This window comes from Pelobates fuscus, chromosome 3 (genome assembly GCF_036172605.1).
Source record: "Pelobates fuscus isolate aPelFus1 chromosome 3, aPelFus1.pri, whole genome shotgun sequence".
Taxonomy (NCBI): Eukaryota; Metazoa; Chordata; class Amphibia; order Anura; family Pelobatidae; genus Pelobates; species Pelobates fuscus.
The window spans coordinates 338,815,586-338,838,976 of NC_086319.1; the positions used below are offsets into that span (position 1 = coordinate 338,815,586).

Here is a 23,391-nt window from a genome sequence, read left to right on the forward strand (position 1 = left end):
AGTTTTGGAGATTATGGCAATGTTTACATTGCGGGGATAAACACTTCTAGTGGCTGATACACCAACAGGCACTAGATTGTGCTTCCGCAAGGTTAAAGGACCACTCTAGGCACCCAGACCACTTCAGCTTAATGAAGTGGTCTGGGTGCCAGGTCCAGCTAGCTTTTACCCTTTTTTTTATAAACATAGCAGTTTCAGAAAAACTGCTCTGTTTATACTGAGGGTTAAGCCAGCCTCCAGAGCCTCTAGTGGCTGTCTCATTGACAGCCGCTAGAGGCGCTTGCGTGCTTCTCACTGTGAAAAATCACAGTGAGAGCACGCAAGCGTCCATAGGAAAGCATTATGAATGCTTTCCTATGCGACCGGCTGAATGCGAGCGCGGCTCCTGCCACGCATGCGCATTCAGCCGATGACGTCGCGAGGAAGAAGAGGAGGAGGAGGAAAGCTCCCCGCCCAGCGCTGGAGAAAGAGGTAAGTGTAACCCCTTCCTCACCCCAGAGCCCGGCGGGAGTGGGTCCCTGAGGGTGGGGGCACCCTCAGGGCACTCTAGTGCCAGGAAAACGAGTATGTTTTCCTGGCACTAGAGTGGTCCTTTAACAGAAACTCAAACCATTCTAAAAAGTTGAATTGCTTTCCTTAGAAAAGAAAAGGCATGAGGGGCGGAGCCAACAGCCGAAGCGAACAGACGCATGCAAGCACAGCTCCGCCGAAACAAGCCTAAAAAAGCGATATTTTCACCCTAAAAGCCCCATCATCAACCCCAACTACAATATCGCAGGATGGGGAAGAAAACTAAACATCAGGGAACCGTAAAACCAGCTGGGGCCCGCGATATCGGAGACCTTCTCCTCCGTCCCGCAAAGGCCTCAAGCCTCACCGCACCAAAACAATATGGCGACGCGACCTCGGCCTCCTCCGAGGAACAAGCTATGGACGAGCTGGATGAATTCCCGAGCTCTGGGGGCTTACACCAGGCCTCCTCCGACGAGGACAACAAGTTACCCTCCACGAAGGGGGACATTAAAGCCCTTCTCCGCAACCTCCGTACGCTATTTGCCGCAGACGTGGCCGCTCTGCGTGAGGAAATTCAATCGGTGGAGGGGAGAGTCAAGACCGTAGAGGGACACTCCGAAGGCCTAACAACCCGATGCACACAGCTAGAAGCCCAAAATACTGAGCTGCAGCGCACCCAGTCACATCTTGCCGGCCGCCTCGACGCGATAGAGGACAGGCACAGGAGCAGAAATGTTAAAATCCGGGGAATCCCGGAGACAGTGACCCCGAATGACCTACCGCAATACGCCGGAAGACTGCTTGTCGCTCTACTCACATCACCCCAAGCAACTCTAGCCGTGATCGACGGGATCTACCGCATCCCGAGGGCCGCAAAAACCCCGGCGGACACCTCAAGGGACGTCATACTACAGCTACAGACACGGGCAGCTCAACAAACCCTCATGATGGCTGTGAGAGGAAAACCTACCATTCTTTTTGAAAGCTCTACCCTGTCCTTCTACCGGGATCTGTCCACGGTGCTCTGGAGAAGCAAATTCAAGCCCCTCACTTCCGCGCTCCGACAACACTCCATCCCATATAGATGGACATTTCCCAGAAACCTGGTCATCTCCCATGGAGGAGCCACAACCCGCTTGACGGAAGCAGCAGAGATGGATTCGGTGATGTTAGCTCTAGGATTGACTGCACACCCAGCGCCAACTACCCAAGCCACGAGACAGCGGCACCCTCACGTATGGGACATGACAAAAGAGCGCACATTCCAGCCGATTGGGACCCCCGCTTCACCCTCTACCGCGTTCAAGGCGCAGAGGGTTAGCCGCCAACCGATGGGCACCTGAGCCATGGAGGGGCACACAGAAGAACAGGCTACCAGAACTGTCTGACTATACTGCTGAGTCTACATTTTATTTTTGCTGCAAATTTTTTTTTTTATTAAGATATGCTATGTTGCTTGTGTAAACAGCCCAGTTACAGCGTGTTACCTTACTCCCAACTCCCCTGAGCCTTAGCTTTCTGCCTTGGTAACAACCGATAACAGACAGGAATAGGCTCCACCACTTTATTACCACTTTATTACCTTCCGCCGGCAGCTCCTTAACTTTCTGCGGGCAGCAAACTCAGCGTAACCCGGCACACTAAATCCCCGAATATTGGCCACCTAGAGATACCACGTGGGTGACAGTGAATTCATGGGTCTAGCCGCCAGTCAGAGATAGTAAGCGTTACCCCCACAATTAGCAAACATACGCAACCCTACACTGGCCACACCACCTGGGCATCCTGATAGGCAAACCACTTAAAACAGAAATATGGCAATACAAGCTTTCCTACCTCGCCAAGTGCCCCATTCTCACACCAAGCTCACACCCTCAACTCGGGATATGCACCGACGGCGAATTGGCAGACTAGGGGGTACCGATGAGGGTAGCTTACCCCCTATGATCCAGGACCACATGCTCTGCGACACAATTATGTCCAACACAGAGAAACACCACCCAGACCCTCATTGACACAGTGAGTTCAACCTAACAAGGCTATCTAGGGCACACACGAAAGACATCATGGTTCCCACACCTTTAGGACCGAAGCATTACTGAACTACTTATGTTTATAAGCTACTTATGATTTACTTTACTTTATAATATACGTTATACTTCACAATGCTTAGTTTGAAAGCGCATGGACACACTTTTTTTTTGAATAAGCTAAATGTTCGATCTAAATGCTACAATGTTATTATTTATAACTAAAATGTGCATCACAATCGTTTTCCATGACATGTAAAACAAATGTTTAATCAAGTACCCAGATGTCGCTGTTGTGGCACATCGAGGCTTATGGTATCTTTCTTGCACACCAAAAATAAAGAATTCAAAAAAAAAGAAAAGAAAAGGCACCTCAGAGGGAATATGATAGCACTATACAAATATATACAGGGTCAGTACAAATTGCTATGTGCCAACTTGCTCATTAGCATGAATTTACAACACACAAGAGGACTGGAAGAAAGGCATTTTTGCTTACAAACAGAGGAAAGGGTTCTTTACAGTAAGAACAATAAAGATGTGGAATTATCTGCCTTAAGAGGTTATCAGAATTTATAGATATTTAACAAAACAAAAAAGTTTTTTTTGCATAAACAAATTTATCAATATTCAAGGATATAATTGATATGTAGTAAGCAGGCTGTTGATCCAAGGAGAAATCCGAATGCCATTATGGGGTCAAGGAAGATTCCCCTCCCACCCAACAAATGAGGGTTGTTGTTTTTTGCCTTCTTTTGAATCAACAGCATCAAGAATGGGTTTCACAGTTAAACTTTATGGACTTGAGTCCTTTTTTCAACCTAAACAACTAAGTAGCTTACTACTTACAATGGCGGATGGGGGAAGGACACAGCACTCCAGTGAGTTGTAGTGGCTATGGTGCTAGGAGTATTTCTTTAAAGCGAAAATAAAAAGCAAATACAGATTTTATTAATATTACGTGTGGAAAGGGGATAAGAAATATGTCAGATGTGGACTTATTCTCAAGGTAAACAAGTTAGATTGATGGACAGACAGACAGGCAATGGTTGCAATAAAGGGTTTCATGCAGATTGCTCAAACTTACTCTGAACAATATTTCCTCATTCCATTTTGGATGCAAACTCTGGGGGGAAAAAAAGACACAAAATGTCAGTTGAACGTAAATATGAGTTCAGAAAAATAGTTTACCTACTCCTCCATTTAAGAAAGAGAAACGTGCCTCTCCCCTAAAAGAAATTAAATTAGTAATAACCTACATCAGATAAAGTTGTAAATCAGCTTGGAAGCCTGGTTCTGAAACTTGCAAATAAATAAATCACTTAAGGGGACTAGTCATACAATTCAGTGAAAAGTATTTTATAGACCTAATCAGTGTCTTTACTTCAGCGGTTAGTAACTTTAACCCCTTAAGGACACGTGACATGTGTGACATGTCATGATTCCCTTTTATTCAAGAAGTTTGGTCCTTAAGGGGTTAAAGGAACATTCCTTAACCATCACTACTTTAATGGAACGTGTACCCCACTTTTTTTTTTCTATTATGGCGCCAATAAAATACCCACCAAAACATACAGATTCCCATTGACTCATGCAAGATCATGTAATCTAAGTGACTTCTATGGGCTCTCATATGGCAGTGCGTAAAACAGCAGTCATGCACACAACTACTTTATAGTTAAATTGGTTATTTCTAATTATTTAAGTTATTCATAACTGCTGAGCACATAGTGTATGTGCAATAGGATGTAAAGGTGCAGTTATCAGAACTACAGATGGGCTAGAACAGCAAATTGTTTTGAAGGTATAGAAAAAAAAAGAAAAGGTTATTTCTGTACCCTGCAGACAATGTAAGAATTTACCAATTAACGAGTCCTTACCTTTTTCACAGTTTTGGTTTGGACGCTTGTCAGAGCTCCATTTGCTGGGTCATACACTGTTAGTTTCACATAAGGATCACTAGAGACAAGGCAAAGATATTAAAGTTAGAAGTAGAAGAATGAACGTACGTAATGTGTTCAGTTGTATAACACAGGACGTTAGTCATTTGAAACATGCGGTTTTTGGGATGCATTATCCCTTGCTTTCTGGTTTAAATGGATACTATAGTCACCAGAACCACTACACCTTAAAGGATACTATAATGCTAGGAATACACAAATGTATTCCAAGCACTATAGTTCCCTCTGTCCAACCCTCCCCAGCACTGCAAGGGTTAAAAACCCCTTGCGCAACCCTCAAATCCAGGGCCGATGTCCCTCTGTGCTGGGTCGGCGTTCCACCTCCTTTAAATAGTAAATCATTATTAAGCCATTTTAAAGCAGTTTAACACTAAATTATGGTTCCTGGCCACCCCTGGTGCCAACTGGAGGTAGGGCTAACAGAGATTACGCACTTCATCCTAGCCATACAAATTAATACCAGCATTGGGCAATGTGAAACGTTGAAAGCAGTCAGCAGCTCATTCCTGCTAAGACCATTGCTTCCTCATTAGCACATGCAGCAAAGATGGGATAGGCTGCTGCTCACTCTCATTTAGCATTAGAGTGACCCTGAATCTAAAAACAGTTAGAAACACTTGCCACCATAACCACAAGAGCAAGTTGTATTGCTTATGGTGCTTGGGAGTGTTCCTTAAGACAAACCTCATTGGGTGTACCACTGGCAGATAGTGGATGTGTCTCACATTCTGAAATCCTACCAGTGGTTGGAAAATGCTGACTGAAGTTTGTTTAACCCAAATTGTGAGGTAAGAAGAACTGCCTCCTATATTATAAAAAAAAAAAAAATACATTAAGATGCTTACTACAGTTACAGGCAACTACAGGAAATTAGAATTAAGAAATGCAGTGTAAGCAACACCCCTGAAATCACTCCTGGACCATTGATCGCACTAGAATTCCTGCCAGGTAGACTTTGGTATTAAGCAAGTTATTTCAGGGTTATTCACTAAAGTGAGATTTGTCAGGAATTCAAGGTGAACTTCAAATTCAAGACAAAAATAGCCAAAGTGGTAGGGTAGCCAACTTGCAGAATGATATCATTATAAACCTCCAAATAGTTTTCCGTGATGTTCTGATTCAATCAATAAAATATTTTTCTCTAGAAACCCCCCCCCCCCCCCAAAAAAAAATCTCATCACACTTTGCAGAATCTTTATATTTCCACAGTGCCCCATAGCAGCTGTATACTCTTTTGGTTTCCCATACACTTAACCTTGTTCTTCCCTGTTGGCTTCTCACTGAGGTTAAAGAGCACTGCAATGGATCATAGGACTTACATATGAAGCAATGCCATGGGGCATGTAAAGCTTCACTTATTTCTTAAAGTCTGGGAGACACACCCAAGGCAAGTCCTGCTTCTCAACAGACACGAGTCAGTATTCACCACTTATAACAGGCAGCAATCAGAAACAAACACCAAAAACCTGTTTCAAGTGAAACAGTCACTTCTCTGATTTTTTACATATTTGTTAACTGAAAGTTTGGCGAGGTAAAAATAAAAATGAAAGTTCCTTCTTACATCAAATGCTTTGTAGTAGAAATTCTTATGTTGGTAAATCTATTTTTGGCTACATACCACTAATTTATGAATAAGTCACTTGCAAATCATATTATTTCTGTAGTTATATTGTATACTCCGTTTTTTATTTTGTATTGACCAAAAATAGTTTAACATAAAGATACACCTTTACATGTCTTTTTGCGTTGTTTTTTTTTTTTAAATCTGCCCATCTTTTATATGAAGACTATATTAGCTAAAAGTCTTTGCCTCATATAAAAAGATGATTTTTTTTTTCTCCAAATTATTATTACTGAGTAAATAATCAAGTGAGTCTCAAACACTCACACCATTCAGATTCTACATCATTTCAGATGGATCACAGAGGGTCAGGGCAAGGTTTTACTTCCTTTGGAAGCGGTAACAAGCAGGACATATCTGCATCAAAAGTGCAGGCGTGACTGGCTACCTATGGGCAAATCCTAATTCGAAAAATTTTACTTTCAGACTTATTTGCCTTTAACTATGATTTTATTGGACAAAATAATACAATTATATTGCACATAAAATGCTCAACAAGATTGGAAAAATATGGCCATTCCACTAATCCTTTTTATAGATATATCTATAATACACACACTTCTCTTTCTTAAAAAGGCACTATCACTATCACCATTTTAATAATTTCTTTATTTTAGCAACAAGGAGCAGTCATAAGATGACTGTGGGAATAGACCAATGATATGTTTCATTGACAAATCTGACTCTCTAGAACAGGAGCGGGTAAATTGTTATCGGCATTGTGCCAAAATAAGTATTGGAAGTCCATTGGAGTGCCTGTCCTATTGTTTTTATTACAGTGTGTGTGTGTGTATATGTGTATACTATATTCTGTTTATGTTATGTGTGGCCATTTTGAGAATTTGTATATGTGTGTTTTAGTATGTATGTGTTGAAACAACTTGTGGTATTCTGTGTGTTATGCATGTATGTGTTCATTTTTTTACCCACCCTTTTTACTAACTATTAAGTAGCAGAAGGGTGGCTGTCATGGGGTCCAGAGGAGACTGGACTGGCCGGTCACAGAGCTGCTGCAGCCGGTGTTCCACTATGGGTTTCTCTTTAACAGTGCTAGGAGAAAATTCTCCTATATCACTTTCTCCTATTACTGACCCTCATGGTGCCCCATCATTTTGACTAGTGTTTACTGTTCAGTCGGCATTAGCATACATTTGAAGCTGAATTGGGCAAGATGACAAGGAGCAAAGCAGCAAAATTCTGCCCCCCCCAAGTAAGGCATGGACCATTGATCTCACTAGAATTCCTGCCAAGTTGGCTATGGGGGAGCTCTTCTGATCTCCCCAGCCATCTCGTTTTGGTCTAAACACCCAAATGCCATGCAGAAGCATCTTGTGTGCCATGCATGATACATATGCCACAGGCTGCCAACCCCTGCTCTTCAAGGTAGCATTTGGGCAAGACCAAAAGAGAATGACACAGAAACAGGGACTTCATTAACAACTCAAAGCCTTGCTGCCAACAGAAACTTTGAGAACCCTACCAGCAACTGCCTAGTCAGCAATTCACATATATGACTACTACCAGTACTTTTCAGCCTACTGCAATACATACTTTCATTGGGTTGAAATGACAAAAAAAACACCTACCTGGCTCCTAAAAGATCTTTCTTTGCCAGTCCAATGCCTGCTATTACCCGTACACGAAGTATGCGGGAATTTTCCTGAAAAAAAAGTTTTTCAAAAATGTAAAACGTTAATTAGAAAGACAAATTAAAATATAAAATGATCTGCGGAAAGCTCATATCTAGAATGTTTGCTCAGAAAATATATTGGCATTAGAAACTAGTAAACAGTGCATTCCAAAAAAAAAAAACTGGAAATACCTGCAAAATACTGGTAACATTCACAACATATTTCACTTCATTATATAAAACCATGGTCATAAAAAACAAGAACAATTAGTACATTCAAAAGATGTATTTATCCATTAAATGCAATCAGACAACAGTTTCAAGCAACAGTATTAATATAGTTACACTGCTCCCCCGTAACAGAGTACTATAGCATCTAGAAATGCATTTTTATTAGACTACCTGTATTTGGTCAAATGCAATTCTGGACCAACAAAACAATAAAAGGTTAGCTGTATTACAGGCTCTACCTGTTCTTGTCTTATATTTAATTTTTTTAAATGTATCATAGTTTAATTATACATATGATAAAGTAGGAACTACTTTATCTTATAGGGATTGTGATGTTTAACAAGGGCAGAGCTTATTTATTATGACGCATCAGAGCTGGGGGTGGGGGGTTGGGGTGTGTGTTTGTGTGTGTGTTTTTAGCAGAATAAATATATCTATTATTAACCCCTTAACAACGAGGTCCGTCACTCAGGGGATTGCCTTAACGACGAGTGACGGACCTCGTCCGTCACCCGTTAAAATTAAACGCAGATCGCGGGGTTAATGGTGCTCCGGTCTGCCTCTGTATTAGAGGCAGACCGGGAGCACCGACTTGTGCTGTTCCAGCACATGTGCTGTGTATACTTACCTTCCGCCTCCCTGCACTTCCGGGTTCACTGTGAAGTGCAGGGAGACGGATCAGTGCTGATCCTGCCCCCAAGAGTAAAAAAAATAAAGTAAATTTAAAATCCCACCCCCCTTTACCCATTTTAATAAAAAATTAACCCCTTCCCTGCCAATTGATCACTGACTACAGTGATCAATTGGCAGGGATTACATTTTACTATGATCTGATTTTTTTTTTTAACCCATGAGGGTTAGTTCTTTTTTTTTTTAACCCTCAGGGGTTAAATTTATTTTATTAATTCATTTAAATGTTTTAAAATTATACATTTAGCTAGCTGGGGAGGGTGGAAGTTAGTGGGGAATTGGGGGATTTAGTGTTACGCTAACTAGGAGTTAACGTTAAAAAAAGTTTTAAAATAAGCTTTAAAAAGTTAAAAAATTAAGTTAAAAAAAGTTTTAATAACGTTTAAGTAAAAAAATTTTAAAAAAATAAACCCTTTACCCAGTCCAAATAAAAATTAACCCCTTCCCTGCCAGTCGATCACTGCCTACAGTGATCAAAATACAGATCACAGTACTATACTGTGATCTAATTTTTTTTAACCCCTGACGATTAACTTTTATTTATTTTTGAACTTTTATTATTTTTTAACTAATATAATTAAATATAATTAAATATTTTTTTTAACTAATATAATTAAATATTTTGGTAGCTGTGGTGGGTGGGAGTTATGGGAAAATGGGGAATTTACTGTTAGTGCTGCTTACTGCTAGTTAGGGGTTAACGGTAAAAAAAAAAAAAGCTTAGAAAAATGTTAAAGGACCACTCTAGGCACCCAGACCACTTCAGCTTAATGAGGTGGTCTGGGTGCCAGGTCCTTCTAGGGTTAACCCATTTTTTCATAAACATAGCAGTTTCAGAGAAACTGCTATGTTTATGAATGGGTTAAGCCTTCCCCCTATGTCCTCTAGTGGCTGTCTCATTGACAGCCGCTAGAGGCGCTTGCGTGCTTCTCACTGTGATTTTCACAGTGAGAGCACGCAAGCGTCCATAGGAAAGCATTATGAATGCTTTCCTATGTGACCGGCTGAATGCGCGCGCAGCTCTTGCCGCGCGTGCGCATTCAGCCGACGGGGAGGAGAAGAGGCAGATCGGAGGAGGAGAGCAGGAGGAGATCTCTCAGCCCAGCGCTGGAAAAAGGTAAGATTTAACCCCTTTCCAGAGCCGGGCGGGAGGGGGTCCCTGAGGGTGGGGGCACCCTCAGGGCACTCTAGTGCCAGGAAAACGAGTATGTTTTCCTGGCACTAGAGTGGTCCTTTAAATCTGTAAAAAAAAAAAAAAGTTTTACGAAAGTTTAGGAAACTTTAAAAAAAATAATAAGCAAAACAAAAGTTTAAAAAATGCACCCAAGCCTGCACAGCGGCCTGCACCCAAGCCTGCACGGCGGCCTGCACCCAAGCCTGCACGGCGGCCTGCACCCAAGCCTGCACGGCGGCCTGCACCCAAGCCTGCACGGCGGCCTGCACCCAAGCCTGCACGGCGGCCTGCACCCAAGCCTGCACGGCGGCCTGCACCCAAGCCTGCACGGCGGCCTGCACCCAAGCCTGCACGGCGGCCTGCACCCAAGCCTGCACGGCGGCCTGCCAGTGTCCCACAGGGGACAGAACCTTGATCCAAGGGGCCCACGTGCAACGCCAACGGCCCAGCAGAACAGGCGTCGGCAGAGGTCTACCCACCTCTATTAAGCACCGGGGGAAGCACAAGCACCACTGCACAGACTCTCGGCGCAACACAATACGTTGCCCAGCTGTCTCCTGGACACTTGTATGTACATTTGGCTAGCGAAGGGCTAGGAGCAATGGCTTAACCATCATTTCTTTGTTTATTTAGTATGCAAGATAGACATGTACCTTACACACTAGTTTGCAGACCTCCACATAACGTTATCTATGCTAGTTTATCAACTGGACAGACCCTACACTATGCCTTAGCAGCAAATGTGTAGCTCACTGTTAAACAATTACCAGAAACAAAAGCATTAGTCAAGGGATGTTACTAGCGAGTAAAACCAGCATTATCTGTACTGTTAATGCTATGCGGCTTATATTGCTTACTGCTTAAAAATGTTTACAAAACGCATTGTTAAATCTTTCTACTTAGACATGTGCATTTCATCCCACTATACCTAATATCCTTCATGTCAGCACATAGAAGTACACATAGTTTATCGTTGAACCAAACTTGTTATAAATATAAAAATGTGCAAACTCCTATGACACTACCTAACTCTTGTGAACCTTTGAAACACGCTGTTGTGGCCTATGTGATAACCTGTAACCAACTGCACAATGAAAATAAAGAATAAAAAAAAAAATACTCTAAAATGGAATGGCTGTGTCCCAAAAGTGCCCCTCCGATGTCCACATATACCTGGCAAATATACATACGGGGTATTTTTGTACTCAGCAGACATAGCTGAGCAACATATAAAGTATTAAACAGTGGTAGTACACATAAGGTTTGCAAACTCACTTTGTGTGTCAAAAAGGCAGAAAAAACGCTTATTACCACTACACCTGGTACAAGCTAGCGGGAAAAATGATCCCACGCTAAGGTTCAAAATATGCCTTTTGAAATACCCTGGGATGTCTTCTTTAAAAAATGGTAGGCCTTTGTGGGGTATTTGGATTATATAGCCTGGTAAAATACTCTAAAATGGGACATGGGCACAGCGTAAAAATTTAAAGTTTGAAAAAAAAAAATGGAATGGCTGTGTCCCTCCGATGTCCACATATACCTGGCAAAGGTACATACGGGGGGTATTTTTGTACTCAGCAGACATAGCTGAGCAACATATGAAGTATTATACAGTGGTAGTACACATAAGGTTTGCAAAATATACTGTGCAAACTCACTTTGTGTGTCAAAAAGGCAGAAAGAAAACGATTACCACTACACTTGGTACACGCTAGCGGAAAAATGATCCCACGCCAAGGTTCAAAATATGCCTTTTGAAATACCCTGGGGTGTCTACTTTAAGAAATGGTAGGCCTTTGTGGGGTACTTTGAATTTAAAACCTGCGAAGATGCTTGGAAATTGCACATAGGCCCAGCGTCAAAATTCAAAGTTCGGTGAAAACTGATATGGCTTGGTCTCCTATATGGCACTGTAGCTTCACGAAATAGTGCCAAACACATTCATTGGGGGTGTATTTTTACTCAGAAGACTTAGCTGAGCATAACTTGGGGGTTTTGAACTTAGTGGCACATATGAAATATACAAAATGCCCAGCAAAAATGCAATCCGTATGTAAAAAATGCACAAAATTATTTTTTACCACATATATTGGTCAAATAATGGGGGCATGTTAAGGCACAATATGCACCTTATGAGATACCCTGGAGTGTCTACTTTTACAAATGGTAGGCCTTTGTGGGGGGTTTTTGAACAGTCAAACTACTATAATACCTCAAATGGAAGCATAGGCTCATTAAATCCGTCTCTCAAAATTCGACTGTGAATACTGAAAAGGACAGGTCTCCTATATGGCACTGTAGCTTTACAAAATAGTGCCAAAGACATACAATGGGGGTGTCATTTTACTCAGATTACAGTTACGCAGATGTAACTGAATACAAAATAAAACTTTGTACAGGAATAGCACACACCAACTTTACAAAATACACATGAGAAGTTCTTTGTTATAAGTTTGTGTGCCAAAACCCCCCAAAAATAAAATTTTACTCCAATATTTAGCAGAGGTTGGCAGTGAAATGGCTACGTAGAAAGTGTCAAAACAACCTTAGGTAAATAGCCTGTGGTGTCTACTTTATATAAATATATACTTTTGTGTGGCAATTTTGTTTTCTTTTATGGCTATTAGGCTTACAAGACAAACATACCAATTTCTAAAATCGCTCCACATTAAAAGTTTATTTTACTCCTTGTGCTTTGTGACCTGTAACTACCAAAACAAACTGAAAATCCCAGACACATTATATATTCTGTAAATCAGAACAACTAAATGAATTTATTTTTAATTACTTTCCTTAACCTGCACTAATTGTGCACACATTATTATTGCAAAAACTGTAAAAAAACAAATCATCCATTTTTAACTATTCTCTTCCAATACTAAATTTGGAAAATAGAAAAGAAGCATGTTTTTAATTTTATTGTTTAATAATTATGGGGATTAACGCTTATTTGGGGGTCTGTTTTACATGTTAGATATTCACAATAGCACGTTAGTTTGCATTTCTTCACAAATCCTGGAAATGTATATTATCAGCCCTTTTCATGTAGTTTACACACGGCTAACATAAGTTAACTAGCAGCACTTTCAGACCTTTTCAGTCTGTTCACCATCACTACCACATCCTTTTCATCTACTTTATTCATAATGCATTAATAAGGATGCTCAAAACCCACTGATATAATATGTTGATATCAAAAAAGTATGTTATTCACTATGTATCACTTGATTTCCTCAATGCATAACATATTAAGCATTCTACATGCACTTTACATCTTCTGTGCACTTTAGTTCCGCAGCACTTTATCTTCTCAGTGTATAGCAAGAATATGTGAAATTCTTTGCCAGATCTTGGACTTTTTTTTTATCCCACTTTTAAAAAGGGACACTATAGCCACCAGAACAACTACAGCTTATTGTATTTGTGAGTAGAATCATTCAGGCTTTTTGCAGTGAACACGGTCTTTTTAGAGAAAACAGTGTTTACATTACAGCCTAGTGATAACTCCACTGGCCACTCTTCAGATGGCTACCAGAAGTGCTTCCTGGGGCAGTGCTGCATAGTGTGCAGTACTGCCATTCAGCATCTCCACTCTCTGAATGCAGACACGGAACTTTCCTCATAGAGATCAATTGATTCCGTGCATTTATAGGAGGAGATGCTAATTGGCCAGAGCTGTGTTTCACTTGTGTTGCCTCTACCCCTGATCTGCCTCCTTGACAGTCTCAACCAATCCATTGTTTTCTTAAGGGAAAGCGTTGTGATTGACTTACAGAATCACTTCTGATGATGTCAGCTGTAAGCAGGCAGGTCTGGCACAGAGGCAGAAGCTGCAGACTTAAATACTAGTAAGATTTCACTTTATATTTAGGAAGGAATGGGGGGAGGGGCAGTGGGGCTAGATGGTGGTTTTAACACTACAGGGCAGTAATGGCAAACCTTTTTGAGCCAGAGTGCCCAAACTGGAATACATGCCAACTTTTGTTTCCTCAAAGTGCCAACATGGCAATTAAACCTGAATACTGAGGTTTTAGTTTAGAAAAAAACAACTTGTACAGTTGTCCAAACTAGTTAACATCTTTTGTTTTAAGAACACAACAGAGAGTTCAATTACATAAATTTTAAATAATGATATAAAAAATTAAGCTTATATTTATTAGTATCTCCAACAAATGCAATACATACACACAGACTGCTGAACACATTCACACACCGACTGCGTAATACATACACACACCGACACACAGACAGACTGCTAAATCCACACACACACACATACTGCATTGAGGGGTGCAGTGTATGTGTTTGTGTGTAAGGGTGTGGAGTGGTGTGTGTGTGTGAAGGGTACTGTGGGGGGGAGGGGTGCATGTTTGTGTGGGGGAAGAGTGTGGGGGGGTAGGGGTTAAAGATACATGAAAAAAATTATAAAAATAAAAAAAGAGCTATATTAAATTAGTATCCTCCTCCTTTCTTCTTACCTTTGGTGAAGGGGGGGGAGGGGGGGGGGACACAGCCCCCCAATGCACAAAAAGGTTTCAACAGAAATTGGAACTTTTATAAAACTAACCGTGTTCACCGTCTGATTTAATGCTGGTAATATTTAGTTTGCTGGATGCTTATATAATACCAAAGTTGTATTGATTGAGATAAACTTAAAGGGACACTATAGTCACCAGAACAACTACAGCTTAATGTAGTTGTTCTGGTGAGTATTATTGCTCCCTTCAGCTATTTTCATGCAAACACTGCCTTTTCAGAGAAAAGGTAGTGTTTACATTGCCCCTTGGGACACCTCCAAGTGGCCACTGGAGAGGCTTCCTGGCGCAGGGCTGCATTGTGTGCAGCCCTGCCGTTCAACGTCCCCACGCTCTGCATAGAGACACTGAATTTTCCTCATAGAGATGCATTGATTCAATGCATATCTATGAGGAGGTCCTGATTGGTCCTGATTTGGCCCTGCCCCGTGCCGTGTCACAAAGGGGGCAGAGCCAGCGCCGGCGAACCCGCGTGGCTCTGGAAATAAGGCACGTTTTATACTTTTATAGGGTGGCTAAGAGGGGGCATGCCACCTAAAGGTTGGGTTTAGCACTATAGGGTCAGGAACACAAAAACACAGTGATCCTTTAATTTCTAAGTTTTAATTTTCTAATATTGTCAACTCTTTTGGTCAATTATGAAATTATGCCGTTAGAATAATAGTGGCCAATGACGTGTGGATAAATTAAAACCTATTTTATATTACATGATGCTGAATTTAATGGAAGGTGTAAATCGTTTAAATTGTAGAAAAACAGTGGAAGAAGTGTGTATATGTTTGCACATGTGTCTGACCAAAATTAGGACAACGTAGAATAGGAATTAGAGGGTTATTTTTACTTTAGTAGGTAGTGCAGATGGTAAATATACATTTGGGGGTGGGTCTGCACACATGCTTCCATAGCAGGAACCTCTTGCACTATTAGAGATTAAATGAACACAACGTTTTCTGAGGTGGGTATGTTGCCTAAAAAGTGTTTTGCCGAGGTTCCCTGGTTTAAGCCAAACCATGTTTTGACAAAAATCAGCAGTTTCCCCTAGCCCAGTGATCATCCCTCTCTAACCACATTGATAATGCAGAATTTACACTTCTACATTATCTCTAGAAGGCAAGCTTGTTTGAGCAGGGCCCTCAACACCCTCTGTTCCTGTGCGTCAAACTTGTTACAAATACTCTGCACAGTGCTGCAGAGTTTGTTTGTGCTTTATAAATAATATTAATAAGCAATGTCAATTTTGTCCAACCTGCTTAACCCAGTACCTTCTGCCTATCAGTGGCTGACATGTTTTACATACAAATAAAATACATTTTTTTTAAAACACGCACACACCTAAAAAAAAAATCATTAACTCATGCATTAGCTTGTCAATTAAAAAAATTAAAAATAAAATAAAAACCAAAGCATGCAGCAGCAAGTCCATGCACCAAACAATTTTCTGCAGATGATATAATGGCAAGTAATCATTAAAATACATGCCATGAAAAATTACTAGAGGTGAAAAAGAAGGTAAAGTTGTGAGCTATACACACCTTTACATAACCTTTAAAAAAAAATGGGTGTGTACTCAAACTATTTGGATTATTGGGTTTACTCTCTCAGTAGTGAATTGTGGGGAGCTGCAACAATTTTGCTTAATTCACCAAAATACACAGTAAAGACCAATATGCTGTCTGCTAAGAAATCATCCCCAAAATGTTCAAGCCTCACACAATTATAACTCCCTTTGTGATGGCAGTGTAATGTTTAAAGGGACAGTAGCACCAAAACAACTAGATCTTAAAATAGTTTTGCTTTCTTTTCTCTGGCTATGTTATAAATTGTAATTTCTGAAAAAACTGAAATGTTTACATTTACCAAAGATCACGCACTTAGACTAGAGAGTCTAGTGGCTGTCAGATTGTATAGAGGTACTAGTGGGGAGGAGGTTTGATTGATTGCACTACTAGAGCCAGGTAGGTTGGCATCTCCTTGGCACTCCAATAGTAGAGATGTAACAAAAGACTGCTCCCAGCATTACTTTAATCTAAATAAACCCTGCAACACATTGCCTTTTATAGTCCTTGTTAATAATTGATGTACAGCAACCCTACTATATTATTGTTGTTGTTTTTTTTTTTAATCCCCTTGCAGAATTCATACAGAATCCATGTCAGAAAAGGTGAGGGAAAATGGGCTGCCAAATATCAGCACCATTTCAATACAAATTTAACCACCAAAAATGTCAATCATAAGCTTACCTGGTATAATTCCTAACCAAGTCAGAGGAAGACATTATGTGTCTGTTACCTGTAGCTGGACTACAACTTCCATTATTGTCTAGCCAACTTTACTGTAAGTCACACAATACCACCAGCTTGCTTTTATTGTTTTGATATGGACAGACTTATTGTACACTTTATTTCCCATAACAACACATCACTATAATCCCATATCCAGGTATGCCATACACGGCAGATAACCAAGCTGTTGCAGAACTACCACTCCCACCATGCTGGACCAGCCTTTCTTGTAGTTCTCACAAAGCAGGGAGGGGGGAATCAACCTTTTGGCAAACCCTGTCCTATCCACACAATAGTTATTTCCTCCCCCTAGCCCCCCTGTGAGCCAGGCCCATCCCAGCAAGCTGTCAGCACTCAGGAATGCCAATTATTCCACTGGAACTACAAATCCCACAATGCCCTGGGAGACTTTCACGACTCTGACCCCCACACAAAGCTGGTATAGACAGGACTTGACACAGACAGTGTGGGCCAACAGCAAACCCTGAGCTTCCCAGCAACTGGGCTGGATGAGCATTAGGGTGTTTGTAGCCCTGGCCAGCTATTATGGGGGGTTTGTAGCCCAGGCCAGCTATTATGGGGGGGTTTGTAGCCCTGGCCAGCTATTATGGGGGGGTTTGTAGCCCTGGCCAGCTATTATGGGGGGGGTTTGTAGCCCTGGCCAGCTATTATGGGGGGGGTTTGTAGCCCTGGCCAGCTATTATGGGGGGGTTTGTAGCCCTGGCCAGCTATTATGGGGGGGTTTGTAGCCCTGGCCAGCTATTATGGGGGGGTTTGTAGCCCTGGCCAGCTATTATGGGGGGGTTTGTAGCCCTGGTCAGCTATTATGGGGAGGGGGGAGGGTTGTAGTCCAGGCCCGCTATTATGGGGGGGTTGTAGTCCAGGCCAGCTATTATTTGGGGGGGGGTTGTAGTCCAGGCTAGCTATTATTGGGGGGGGGGGGGGTTGTAGTCCAGGCTAGCTATTATGGGGAGGGGGGTTGTAGTCCAGGCCAGCTATTATCGAGGGGGGGGGGGGGGGGGTTGTAGTCCAGGCCAGCTATTATGGAGGGGGGGGGGTTGTAGTCCAGGCCAGCTATTATGAGGGGGGGGGGTTGTAGTCCAGGCCAGATATTATGAGGGGTTTGTAGTCCTGGCCAGCTATTATGGGGGGGGGGGGGGGGGGGGTTGTAGTCCTGGCCAGCTATTAGGGGGGGAGTTTATAGCCCTGGCCAGCTATTATGGGGGAAGTTTGTAGCCCTGGCCAGCTATTATGGGGGGGATTGTAGCCCTGGCCAGCTATTATTGGGGGGGGGGGGGGTTGTAGCCCAGGCCAGCTATTATGGGGGGGGGGGGGGGGGGGTTGTAGCCCAGGCCAGCTATTATGGGGGGGGGTTGTAGCCCAGGCCAGCTATTATGGGGGGGGGTTGTAGCCCAGGCCAGCTATTATTGGGGGGGTTGTAGTCCTGGCCAGATATTATTGGGGGGGGGGGGGGGTAGTAGTCCTGGTCAGCTATTGGGGGGGTTGTAGTCCTGGTCAGCTATTATGGGAGGGGGGTTGTAGTCCCTGACAGCTATTATGGGAGGGTTGTAGCCCTGGCCAGCTATTATGGGGGTTGTAGCCCTGGCCAGTGGGGGTGTCACATACTGGCAGTCTCTGTGCTCCAGTAGCCAGCCCGGGCTATACAGAGTTACGGTTGGACTATGGACTGCCCTCATACTTCTCACACAGAGTCTGTAAGGAGGCGGTCAGAGGCTTACCTCCTCCGCTGGAAGGCCGTGCACCTCCTGTGAGGCCGCCATATGCCGCTCCCGGGGTGCTGTGAGGGGAATGGGGGGGATGACGCGTTACAAGTAGTTCCCCTGCCTGACACTGCGAGGGAGCGCGCGCGGCCCGGAACCACACACGCACACAGTGTCACGCGCCAGGAGAGGGGGCGAGCGGGGGCGCGCGCGCGCATTCACACGCACTGAAATCCGTCAATATCCTCTGTGTGGGGAGGGGCGGCCGCCGCGGGAGCGCGCACTAAGCCGTGTGTCTGCATGCCTGCGCGGGCTGGGCAGTAATGGTACTCAGTGATGAGGAGGAGCCCGCACCGTGTGTATGAGGGCTGGAGCTCAGCATCCCCCTAAATCAGACAGGGATGGACAACTTATAGTCCCACCAGCCCTTCTAGAACTACAACTCCCGTGATGCTGTTCTGAGATTGGGGGATACCTTTTGTGCCAGATTCGTTACTTTAAAGCAGGGGTCCTCACACTGTGGCCCTCCAGATATTTCTGAACTACAACTCCCATGATTCTCTGGTTATCTATGTCATTGAAAGAATCATGGGAGTTGTAGTTCAGCAACATCTGGAGGGCCACAGTGTGAGGACCCCTGCTTTAAAGGGACACTAAAGCCCCCCAGCTCGTGGCTCCATGGGGGGGGCGGGGCTGGTGGAGGGGAGTTATAACAGTTAAGATGTGATTTTAGGTTTCACTTATTTTAAAACATTATGACAGTGTACGCGGATCAGGACCATGGTTCTTCACAAGCTCTGTGTGCCCCACGATTGGTAAGACCAGACAACCATTACTGATTCCGATCAGTTTTACTTTTTTGTTTAATTATCTTTCTCTCTAATACTTTCCTTCATTCACTCTTTTTAATGGGGCAGGGGTGGGGGGGACGAGAGGCGCGTGTCGTCAGCGATTCTGGGACGAGGGCCGGTGCAAGGAAATTTGTAGCTACCCACCACCAATCCAATCATGACTCTGAAACTTACCTTCTTAAACGTGAAAGGTCTAAACGCACCTAAAAAAAGGCGCCTAATGTTCCGAGAGATAAAGAGATTGAACTCAGACATATCCTTGCTCCAGGAGACACACATTCCAAAACACGCTAATCTCCGTCTAAAAGATCACACCTACTGCACAGCATATGAAGTCAAATCTCTGTAAACATAATGGGGTAGCCATTCTGTTTCGCAATCAATGCCCAATGGAGATCACAGGTTCCGATCTAGACCCAGAGGGTAGATACATTTTCTTAATATGGTCTCTATATTCCCACACCATCAACCTGATAAGCATTTATGTCTCAAATGAACCTGTGGCAGACATCTTAGCGGCAAAAATAGACGCGCTCCCTCATGGTAAGCTAATAATGGATGGGGATTTTAACCGCTTTTGACTAAAGTTATACATGCAGATGAGGTAGGATTTATCCCGGGAAGACAACTCTTCGAGAACACCCGATGAAACAGACATCATTTGGTGACAAGCCTCCACAAACACACCCACCCTGGTGGTTTCCATAGAGTGAAATTACCCTATCTTTTTAACTTACTTAGGATTCCCAGTTTCATACATAACTTACATCAGAGCAATGTATACTAACATTACAGGCCAGGTAAAAATTCCAGGTGCCCTACCACGTCCATTTGGGCTTAGTAATGGGATGAGGCAGGGATGCCTGCCGCTCCCCCTACTATTCGTTATATCACTAGAGCCCCTACTGCAGGCTTTCTGAAAACATCCACAAATACAGGGAGTAAAAGTGCAGGAGTTTCTGGTATTGACAAACGCGGATTAAGTACTTTTGACCCTAACCAACCCTGATGAGTCCATGAAGGTGGTGAGGGGCATGCTCACTCGATACGGAGCAATATCTGGGTACAAAGTGAACATGGAGAAATCCAGTACACTACCGATAGGGCTGTCTGCTGCGGACACGGCCTCCATTCATAACACCCATATATTCAAATAGCCTGTAGATCCAGATTGAATTATTTGCTTTTTTGTTTGTAAAGAGGATAGGGAGACCACCATATCCTTCGGACATGAATCCGGGATATTTTGTGGTTTTCTCACCTGGTATGTATTTTCTTCGGAAAGCGAATTATCAACTCCTTGTTTATATTGGGGAGAGAAAAGGGCACACATTTGTTTATCTTGTTTGCTATCCTTTTTTAGTTCTTTTTTTTCTTTGGAATCTTTACATTAGCCATTTTTACTTGGTTCCACAGCTCATTTTTTGTGTGTGTTCCTTTTTACTTCAAGTTCTCCTTTCTAGTTCATATAAACTAATGTAGTTTTGCAAGCAAGAAGTTCAAAGCTGGCAGATCAGTGAGCACTATATTCTATTATCCCTTTACGTTTGGGTACACTACTCTACCATACTGGGAAACCTGAAAAGCCCTGCACTTCTGGAGACCAGATAAAATCCTGCATATCCTTGAGTGGGGATTGTTCCACTTCAAGTTATCCACACCAGAGCTGGATTTAGCTCTATATATTGTGAGTAGTTCATAATTACTTCTAAGTACTACATTTTCATACATATTGTACCATTGGAGTTCTCTTTCTTCTGTTTTCTATCGATATATTTCATCGGACTACAAGCCTCCACTTGAGACCATCTACTCCATAAGTTGGCTCAATAAGAACGTTTTCCATTGTTGGCGGATTACCCTGTATGGATCAGTGCTAAGTCATCTGGACTATTATTTATGTATTATTATTATGACATTATATATGTTATATATATACTGTTATAAAATTATTACAATAATACTATTTTTTGAAGGCGCACCCTTTCTTTCTTGCTATTTTTCTAATGTAGTTCCAAACTTAGGTTTCTGCAGTTGTCATTATCCTTGGGTTTTTATTTTAGCTTGGGTATAAATTTTTCATTTATCTCCATTTTTATAGTACAACTGCCTTTTCCTTTTTCCCCTTTCTTTCTTTCCTTTATTTTTCCCTTTTCCTTATCCTCCTTCCCCCTCTTCTTTTTTTTTTTTGTCAATCATATTTTATTGAGATTTTCCAAATTATCAACAATATCACATAGCTTAATTGACAGACAGAGCTTTGTGTGTAACAAGTGCTAACATGGTTACTTCAAGTATGCAATTATAACATTGTTAAGGAACGTTTCTCAGGAAACCAATTCTAGCTAGGTCGTCTTGTCCTTTGTTGCGTGTCGGTCTCAGTCGGTGTCTACCTGGCCCCAATTGCGTGCACCTTTGATTGGTGGTATGTAACCCTCTCCCCCCTATTATCATCATCTTAGCTCTTGTTTCGTCTCTGCTAGGATATCTCCTTAGTACTCTGATGCCTTAGTCAAGCTAGTCTGTGGTCAAGCTCTGTCCGTGCGGGGGTTACAGCGTTAGGTACTGGCCTATATACCTTGCGGAGCGTGTTTGGTCAAAGGCTCATTAAGGGGGGGGGGGATATTTGTCGCCCCCTGTGAGTCTTGTATTAGTGGGGTTCCGTGTCGGGTCGGCGAGCTGTGTTTGTGGGTCTGGGTTTGTCCGAGGACCCATGTCTGGGTGACTTCTGGTTCCTATGCCTACGGGTGTGCACTTATCGTCAACTGCAGTGATGGCCTGCCTGTTTGGCAGTTGCCGGATTTGTTTAAATCGGCGGGTTTTTGGCTCTTGTCGGTATCCGATCTCAGCGTTGTTTGTCTGTCTGGGTAGCGTCTTGGCAGGGCTAGCCTTGCCCTCCGCCCTGTGGTGTGGGAAGGGGGGGACTGTCAGGTAGGGGGCAGGAACAGGTAGGGTCGGGGATCTGGTGCCCGGGTGAGGTCCCTCCGAGTTTTGCAGTCCCCATAACCTATCGATACGGGGTATGTGTCGGCGTGTCTATGCGTCTCGAATCAGCCTCCCTGGGCCGCGCGCCTGTCCCATGTATATCTAGGCGATTCCTGTAGAGACGTAGAGCCGCCAGGGGTACCACTTTAGTGCGCTTTTGTCCGAGCATCCCTGCAGGGAGGCCGTCAGTATCTCCATGTCATATATGCTCTCAACTTTGTCTACCCATTGTCTGAAAGTGGGTGTTGATGTGTGTTTCCAATGCAGGGGTATCAACACCTTTGCGGCGTTCAACAAATGGATGGTGAGGGAGTGTTTGTATTTCTGCGTGGGGGTGGGTGTGTGGTGTAAAAGCATCGTCATGGGTTGTAGGGGGAGGTCGTCCCCAGTGATTTCTTTGATTTTTGTGTTGATCAGCTGCCAGTATGTCGTTATGCGTGGACAAGACCACCAGATATGTAGGCTTGTTCCCAGGGCCGTGCCGCACCTCCAGCAGTCACCCGCACTGGCTCCGTCAAAGTGTCTAAGGGTATCAGGCGTTCTATACCAATGTGACAGCAATTTGTAACTGGTCTCCTGAATCTTCGAGCTGATAGAGCATTTGTGGGTTAGGAGGACTATCTTGTCCCATTCCTGGTCTGAGAGTTGTGTGCCGGTGTCCCGTTCCCATTTGCTCATGTATCCCAGGGGGCTGGTGTCCAGGACCCCTCGTAGGGTTCCATACAGGTGTGGCACCCCATGTTCAAGGTGTCTCCTACTAGTGCATAGCCGTTCAAACTCCGAGAGTTGCCTCTGAAGGTGGTCTTTACCGGCTAGTCTGGCAACATAAGTTTGAACCTGGTGGTAACGAAATGTATCTAACTGGGTGGGTTGCGTTTCCCCCATTAGGTCGGGTAGTGTCCGAAGCTTTCCCCCTGAGCACCACTGACCCAAATACAGCCAGTCTGTCTGTTGGAAGTTCCCAAACGCCGCTGGGTGGAGGCCCCCAGCCAGGTTCGGGTTGTGTGTTATAGGGGTCAGCGGGTTCGGCGAGGTCGTTAACTGATGGGTGTAACGGATTTTGCACCAGATGTTGAGCGTCGCATCGATCATGGGGTTATCTGTGCGTAGCTCCGTGAACGTGGTGCCCCCCAGCCAGAGTCTCGAAGGAATCCTGCCCATTGTTTG

At 43.4% G+C, this 23,391-nt stretch overlaps 1 protein-coding gene across 1 annotated transcript in view; it reads right to left on the reverse strand.

Moving 5' to 3' along the window:
* Positions 1–18,546, reverse strand: part of NEDD4 (NEDD4 E3 ubiquitin protein ligase) — a 122,401-nt gene extending 103,855 nt beyond the window's left edge. The window contains exons 1-4 of the mRNA XM_063449083.1: positions 18,407–18,546; positions 7,712–7,785; positions 4,424–4,502; positions 3,631–3,669 (exon numbers count right to left, since the gene is read on the reverse strand). Of these exons, the coding sequence (XP_063305153.1) occupies positions 3,631–3,669; positions 4,424–4,502; positions 7,712–7,785; positions 18,407–18,448 (234 nt within the window). The 5' untranslated portion in view covers positions 18,449–18,546. The remainder of the gene's footprint in view (positions 1–3,630; positions 3,670–4,423; positions 4,503–7,711; positions 7,786–18,406) is intronic.
* Positions 18,547–23,391: the final 4,845 nt, after the last annotated feature.